General features: G+C 38.4%; 2 protein-coding genes across 5 annotated transcripts; both read right to left on the bottom strand.

The window, feature by feature from the left end:
- LOC107627557 (DEAD-box ATP-dependent RNA helicase 10-like) lies at positions 1–1,414 on the bottom strand. Its single transcript, XM_088503650.1, has 4 exons — positions 1,076–1,414; positions 849–937; positions 677–765; positions 1–392 (listed from the first exon to the last, which is right to left on the bottom strand). Exons 1-4 carry the CDS (start codon positions 1,096–1,098, stop codon positions 270–272), a joined length of 324 nt encoding a protein of 107 aa, XP_088359776.1. The 5' UTR covers positions 1,099–1,414; the 3' UTR covers positions 1–269.
- LOC107625618 (uncharacterized) lies at positions 872–7,901 on the bottom strand. Of its 4 annotated transcripts, XR_015904807.1 has the most exons (7): positions 7,411–7,895; positions 4,648–6,325; positions 3,420–3,532; positions 2,785–2,825; positions 2,637–2,709; positions 1,440–1,586; positions 872–1,008 (listed from the first exon to the last, which is right to left on the bottom strand). XR_015904807.1 is itself a non-coding variant. In XM_088503646.1 (2 exons), exon 2 carries the CDS (start codon positions 5,980–5,982, stop codon positions 4,591–4,593), a length of 1,392 nt encoding a protein of 463 aa, XP_088359772.1. In that variant the 5' UTR covers positions 5,983–6,325; positions 7,411–7,901; the 3' UTR covers positions 4,404–4,590. The 4 variants fall into 4 exon arrangements, 3 of the variants coding, with proteins under 3 accessions (XP_088359772.1, XP_088359773.1, XP_088359774.1); XM_088503646.1 differs by lacking the exons at positions 872–1,008; positions 1,440–1,586; positions 2,637–2,709; positions 2,785–2,825; positions 3,420–3,532 and having other exon boundaries at positions 4,404–6,325; positions 7,411–7,901; XM_088503647.1 differs by lacking the exons at positions 872–1,008; positions 1,440–1,586; positions 2,637–2,709; positions 2,785–2,825; positions 3,420–3,532 and having other exon boundaries at positions 4,404–6,313.

Here is a 7,901-nt window from a genome sequence, read left to right as displayed (position 1 = left end):
TGATTGCAATCATAGCCTTAGATGCAAAATTAGCAAAATATACAAGGTTCATGTTGTACAAGGTAATTAATTTTTCAAGGCTTCTCTTCAGCCATATTACGAAGTCCCATCAACCATAATTCTATAAATATGCAATAATGAAGACAAAAGCCAGAGCTTCCATCAGGAACTCCAAAGCATCAATAGACTAAGTAATGTTAAATAAAATACCAAAATTGCCATATACATATATGATGTTTACTTGAAAACGAAACTGCAGTGGTAAGGTCTCATCTTCTAAACTTTTTGGATGATTTCTTATCCTTGAGACCTAAGTATTTGTCAATATCTTCTTCGCCATAATCTGATTCACCTCTCCGTTTCTTCTTCCCCATGGCTTCCTCCTTCATTTTCTACATAAAGTTTTGAGAAAAAATGCATTAAATCAATCATATAAACATACATTAACTGATTTCAATACCATCATCATAGAATTCAGAAACTATAACAAAAGCTCATGTACCTTTACATACACATTATACATGCAGATTTCTATCAATGGTATTCAAGGTAACCAAACTCAGTTTACCGAAACCCTTAGAGCTTGGGTAGACTCAAATTTGTTTCCCTCGGAAAATATGAGACAGAGAGAATATCCCAAAATAAAAACTAAACAAAGTTTTGCATGCAAAATTACCATTACTGATAATCGTTTGGCCTCGCTAACCCGCTCTTCCAAAAGTAGAACTTCCTCTTCTTGTGCAGGATATTCTGGTAGCTTCTTGCCTGAAATATTAGTTGCATTGACGACTTTAGAAAATGTTCCCAGCCTTAACAATACATGTTAAAGAATATACTACTACTCTCACCTATAAGTTTCTCTATTTGAATGTACCACTCCAGCTCATATTGGTTCACAAGGGAAATTGCAACCCCAGAACGCCCTGCACGAGCAGTCCTTAGAGCACAAGATAAGGAATCCAGCAATTTAGGTTTAGTCTAGAGCAGAAATTTAGATGATTCGTCAACCTAGAATTTGTAGAACAAATAACATGAGGCTAAATTCAAAAGTTAGATTAATTATAGCACATCTTACTTTGGAGTTTGTGGGGATGTCATAGTTAATCACAACATCTACTATTGGAATATCCAATCCTCTACTAGCTACATCAGTACAAATGAGAATATTGCGAGCCCCAGACTTGAATAAATTCAAGGCTCCAAGCCTTTTTGACTGTCAAGATTATTGTAAAAAAGAATTACAGACAACTGGCAAACCACAAATAACAAATATGTATGTGTCCATGCACTATAGAGAGAGAGAGAGAGAGAGAGAGAGAGAGAGAGATTCTTCTTCCACCCCACATCCTCTCTCCCATAAGGTGGAAGAAAGAATATTTTGCAAGAAATTACTAATTAACTATTAACTATTATAATACAAGAATGTTCAATACAATTACCTGGGTCATATGACCATTAATTGGGATGGCTTTTAGACCAAGATTACTAAGAATCAAAGCAAGAAGACGAGTTGAATCACATGTACGAGTGAACACCATTGATGTACTTCCAGCCATTTCAGTGAGAATGTACACAAGGTAGAAATCCTATAAGAAAACATAATAAATTAACGAGGACATAGATTGCAGGCATAGAAGATATAGGCTGATTCATGAAACCTAAAATGCATAAAAATCAGTCAAATGCAAAAGGCACCAAAAAATGTATGATTCAGTAAACAAAGGCATTAGAAAACAATTGAATATATATCTATTGTGCAAAATAAACAAAGTACTTCACAATGATAATTAGACACAAATCCTCGATAAAGTATAATAATAAGTTCCTAAACTAAAACTACTTGTGGAATGCCAAAAATTCAACCAAAAAAGGTGGTGAAGAGAAGCAACAGGGTGGTCAAATAGCGCCCCTCTGGCATTTCAACTTCTGTTGTTGTGCAGGTCAAGCAGTGGTCTTCTGTCTTCTATGCAAAACCTAATATCTTTTATTGGGCTAAGTCAGATAATTTAGTGTATTTTTGGCTGACACTAGGGGACAGTTCCTCTCATCTAATATATATAAACGAAACAGAAAGCAGCCTCAGAGCAAGGCACATGCCTTAGCACCTTGCCTTCTCAGCATCTAAAAAGAGCCAAAACTAGGGCCGTCAATATGGGCTAAACCCGTTGGGCCAGCCTGTTTCCCCGCTTAAACGAGCAGGCTTTTACCTTTAAAATCAGGTCCGTTTAAATTTCAGGCGGGAAAAAAATAACAGGTTAAGCGAGCAGCCCGATTAACATTTTTTGTATTTTTCAAAAAAATCTAGTACTTTTTTCAATGTTTTTCCTGAACCATTTCTCCCGTCGCCTATAGCACCTAGGCATGCCTTTTGACAAGAGTTATATTGATCTCAGTCCAAAACGTCAATTTGATAGAAGAGTTCAATGAAGAGTTTTCCCGCATAACTCCATGCAGTCAATCTAACATGCTGCAAGTAGTAGATGTTTTCCTAAAGTAAATGTCATGATTATTCAAACATATAAGATCTAGTCCATTGTGCCAAAAATACATGACACGAATGATGTTCTATTACGCTTACCAAAATCCCCTTCAAAAATCAAACATTTTCTGAAGAATCAATGATGGATAACACAAACCTTGTTTGGCAGGTAAGAAACGATATTGCTGCTTCAGTGTGTCAACAGTAGAATACTTAGAGGCTGCTTCAATCTAAATTAAACAAAAGCAAATTGAGTAAATTTGGAACAACTAGAATCTAAACATATTTGCAAATATACAGGGTACCTTCACAGGATTCCTTAAACAAACATTTGGAGCTTTTGGACCTGCAGCATTGAGGGTGCAACTTGCTGTATTAGCATTGTAATATATATATATATATATATATATGTCGTATATAAGCAGCTTCTAGAAACCTTTTTCTAACTAAGGAAAATATAGACTTGGCCTAAAATTAAAATTATAGGATTAAAATTTATTCATACAGAGAGGAAAACCAGAACCCTTTTAAGTCCTAAATTCAAATGCCATAAATCTTAGACGAACAACATAGTCCTAAATTCAAAATGCCATAAATCTGAAACGGAAAACATATATCTGATCTATTCCAATCTATAAAAATAATTTTTCCTACTCCTTCTATCACATATTTCCACACAAACTAGTTGCATGCCAACATAAATATGGTCATAATAAGTTTATTGAGCCCTTGATCTCCTCATATATTTTACATACTTTAATACTTATTTAATTATATAATTCCACTAGAATTGATATTTATTTTACATTGTTCACTTATGGTCTCAGCCCCACCCCCTCCCCCTCTTCAACTGTTATGGATTTGTCCCTGTGCATATAATGATATTGTACACACGATGATAAAGTAAAGTGCACAGTTGTCCATAAATATTCATATATACCTTCTTAGTCATTGTAGCAGAAAACAGAAATGTTCTCCGCTCACGAGGAATCAATTGTATAATCTCATTAAGTGATTCCTCAAAGTCCTCATTCAACAGCCTGTCCGCCTCATCTAGGACATGAATGTGTAGAATATAGCAAGTTCAAATATATGTACGATAAAGAAATGAGAGATGAAAAAATGCTATGGTAGACAACAGGAAAGTTTTATTAAATATTTATTTTTGCAAACTTTAAAGTCCAAAAATAGGCCAAAGAATCCATAAAATGTTTTCTCGTCACTTTGAATCAGGATCTGACATTCTTTAAGATATAACTTTGCAACAATATATAAAGCACCTAACCCAATGCAGAAACATAAATCTCAAAAGAAAATCAACTTGCAGAAATTGCATCGAGTCAGTTACATGAATTATGTTATGTATTTCACAACTCAACATTGAGTAAATAAAGATTTTAATGAAATAAGAGGTGAACTCTTGAGCTCATATATGCGAGGGGCAAACTGGGTGGGCAGAGTAAAAGTGGTGAAAAATATTCAGAACTCATTACGTACAATCAATACATAGTTCACACAGCACGTGTATCAAATGATTGGATTAAATAAAAAGAAAAGAAAACTTGAGCATAGAATAATGTAACATCAGCATTATGTACAAATCATACCAAATATTTTAATCTATTAAGAGAAAATCCTTTGGTGTTTTTGAGGTGATCTAAAACGCGTCCTGGTGTTCCGACTTGCAAAGGTATGAATTTAACATAAAGGAGGAAAAGAAACACAGAATTGACAAAAAATAAGAAGGCTAAACATAACTCAACAACCAAAGAAACACTAAATCATAAGCACAAACTCAGTCTTGCAAATTCAGAATGTGCCTAGTTCATTTTAACTACTTTGATTGTTAGAATATAATTAGGATCAATTAGTATATCTGAATATTTATTATTATAAAATATTATTTTCGATTCAACGTGTCAAATTTAAATATAAAACTGTGCATCGCACCGTTTAACACTAGTAAAACAACAAATCGCACATCATGAGATGATGTATTGTATTGTATCACATCATACTATGTTTTCTCCCTAAACATCCAATGTTGTTTAGAGGCAAAAGCCAATATCCAGCAACTAACAAAATATCGAAATCTATAACCTATAGAAAGTTTAAGACTGCTGAGAAATGGCACTAGTAGCAACCGAAGATACAGAAATTCTCCTTACAGGACGAGAGGACTTCTTCACATAAGAGGAATTCCACTCCCCACCATCTTGAGAATAATAGTCCATTGGATATTCACCACCAAAATCGCTCTTTCCATTTCCATTTTCATCTTCTCCACAGCTACACTCACAGGAAGAATCACCACTCTTCTGGCAACTTACACCACCATCTTCACAACCTTCCTGCACCTTTGCCACCAACACATTTTTCTTCTCCCACCAGCCAGGTATCACCCCCAACGCGATCTCTGCCTCGAAGGGATTGAGCACTGGTTTCCCAAAAGCATCACCCCAATCAATCGATAACCGAGGACAAGCAATCTGAATCCAAGCATCCACAGAGTCCTCAAACAATGCAATCCTTGCAGGGCTAATCTCAGACATCAAGAAAACAGTGTAAAGGAACCCTTTTTCCTTCATATTCTTTTCCAATCTCTCCAGAATCTTAGGGTTCCCTTGCCTACCCAAAGTCCCCAAAACAACACCCCAATTCCGAGCTTCCTCCCTCGCTCTCAAAATCGCACCTTTCCTAGATTCCTTCATTCCCACGTGATCATACTCTTCCAGAAACAACTTCCCAATGTAAGGGTCATACCTAAAAGCCTTAATCCCAGGATTAGCTATCATGATCGCCTCAAGATGAAACCTTCCATCAGCTACAAATACCAAAACGCTATTCTCAGGATTCTCACTAAACGAATCCATTAATGAAACCTTGGGAGCAGTGCAGCCAAGAACCTCACCGGCCGAAAGAGGCTTGGACTGCGGTACCAAAACCCTAAACCCTGATTTCTCCAATTCCGGCTTCGCAGCCCTAATTGCAGATGCAAACTGAATAGTACCAGCTAATACGAGGTTCTGGGCGCGAGATTCGAGGTTCAATTTAACGGTATCAACCAAATGGGAAACGTCGATTTTGATGTCAACGAAGACGTAGAGACAGGGGATGGTGGTGGAATCGATGGGGACAAGGCAGCTGTGGCCGTAGTGGATGAGGAGGTCGGCGGAGAGCGCAGCGGCGCAGAAGTCGTCGACACAACAAGCGCCGTAGGTGACGTCACCGAGGACGTAGCAGCGGTCGACGGCGGCGAAGGTAGTGAAGATGTCGGAGAGAGGGAGGGAGTACATGAGGAGGCCCTCGGGGAACTGAAGGGCAACGCGCTTGGCGCCGGTGGAAAGAACGCGCCAAACGCATTTGTGGACCTCGAAGTTGTAGTTGTGAGGGAGAACGGAGATGGCGGCGTTGAGGGCCGCGTCGTTGAGGATGGAATCAGGGATTTGGTTCTTCACAAACCGCTTCGGCGTTGGCTTTGGCTTAGCTTGCTCCACCTCCATCGACCAATCAACCTTCTTCCCTCTCTAATCTTCTGTAAACCCCTTTTTTTTTCCTTAGCCTTTCTGAAACTCACTCGGCCACCTTCTACCTTCCTCACTTAAGGGTACTCACGTACAACCCGCTCAGCGGCGCCAAGAACGAAACACCAGCACCGAAAGTGGACTTGAAACCGTTTTAATCACTGGTTCACTGGTTCACTAGTCCAACCAGTCCAACCAGTGGTTCAACCGGGAAAACCGTTTTAGAACAGCAACGCGTGATGGAGAGGGAAGATTGTTGGCTATTTGTCCATAGTTGATTCCAAAATCAGAACCACTTGTCTGTATAAAACTATAAATGTCTCTGAGAAAAACACAGTTTTGAAATATCAGAAAAATAAAATGCTTAAATTCCTATGCTGAATAAGAAGAATAAGTACACAACCAAATTGATAGAATCATAAAACTAAAATGAATAATATATAAATTAATTAATGGTTTTTGATTCCTCTGAGGATGCAATGTAGTTTCTCTTTCATTCCATGAAGCTAAGAAGGAATAACATTCTGATCACTAAACAACTAGACTAGAATGTTCCATTAGCAAGAAAACATAGACAGAAACAGAATAAGATTACCACAGATAACAAAATCAGTTTTTTCATCAACTTTGTGTGGAATCAAAAGAGAATCATGCAGAAGTATACAAGTTACACACCAGAAATAGTGAGAAGCAGCATAAGCAGTTTGAAGTAGGCGGAATTTCCAAATTCAAAAATAATGAAAACCAGATAACCCCAATCATAAACACCATTACAAAATTAAATAAAAAATCAACCAAAAATCACCTTGCAAATCAAAAACTCAATCTCTTGAACTCAATAATTACATCAGTTATCCAACTAAATAATTGCATCACAGTTATCATAAACTGATTTCAAAGCCTAGATGCAGAGTGAAATTAAAAACATGAAGCATATAATAAATCAAAAGATCACCAATTGCAAATTTTTTAATAAGAACAGAAGTTAAGAACAATGAAAAATGAAAAAAGATTCAACAGTTTTCAACCCAATTTTAATAAAGCTCATCACAATGATTAACAACAAAAAGTACTGAAGGAACAGTGAATCAGTAACACGCAGTGCAAATTTAAAATTTAAAAGTTATCCATTTAAAATTTATCATCAAATACAATCAGTGAGCAAAACCAATCAACCAAGCACTGACTGAGTATTCTGTTCTGATTCTGTGACTGGGAAGCAACAAATTCAGCAACAAATTCAAGTTACAGCAACAAATTTAACAAATCCAAGTAAAGTCCCGATTTACAGCAACATTTAGATTAGCAACAAGGCAAATTTGATTAGCAATTCAGCAACATGCAAAAATACAGGGAGAAGGGAAATCTGAAAAGAGAGAACAGGGAAGCGATGGTGCAGGGACTCACCAACGGTCGACGGCGAGTCGGCGACCACCCCACGGAAGGCGACGAAGCAAGAGACAACCCCACGAGTTGCTTCTGCCGCCGGCGACGAGACAGACGAACCACGAGATGCCAGTGACTGAGACGAGACTCGAGTGAGACTGGGAGGCAGAATCGAGCAGAGACAACCACGGACGACGAGCAGCAACCAACACGCACAGCTCGAGCACTCACTGGCGGAGAGAGGCGCGAGCAGCCGAGCACAGAGGAGAACGGCGAGATGCGAGCACCCGACGTGGAGGATCCGGCGAGAGGCCCGAGAGCACGAAGACGGAAGTTCTTGAGTGCGATGGACGGCGGCAGCAGTCTCTCACTCCGACAGACGGCGACAACTATTGGTGGAGGCTAGGGTTTGCTTTCTTTTGTGGAGGCTAGGGTTTGCTGAAGGAAGGAGTTGGAGAAGGGGGAATGGGGGAATGGGGGAGACCCCTGACAAAAATATTTTATTAAAAAAT

Source organism: Arachis ipaensis, chromosome B2, assembly GCF_059453495.1.
Source record: "Arachis ipaensis isolate K30076 ecotype BB chromosome B2, ASM5945349v1, whole genome shotgun sequence".
Taxonomy (NCBI): Eukaryota; Viridiplantae; Streptophyta; class Magnoliopsida; order Fabales; family Fabaceae; genus Arachis; species Arachis ipaensis.
The sequence above is the reverse complement of the archived record's forward strand: the minus strand, read 5'-3'. Positions and strand labels throughout refer to the sequence as shown.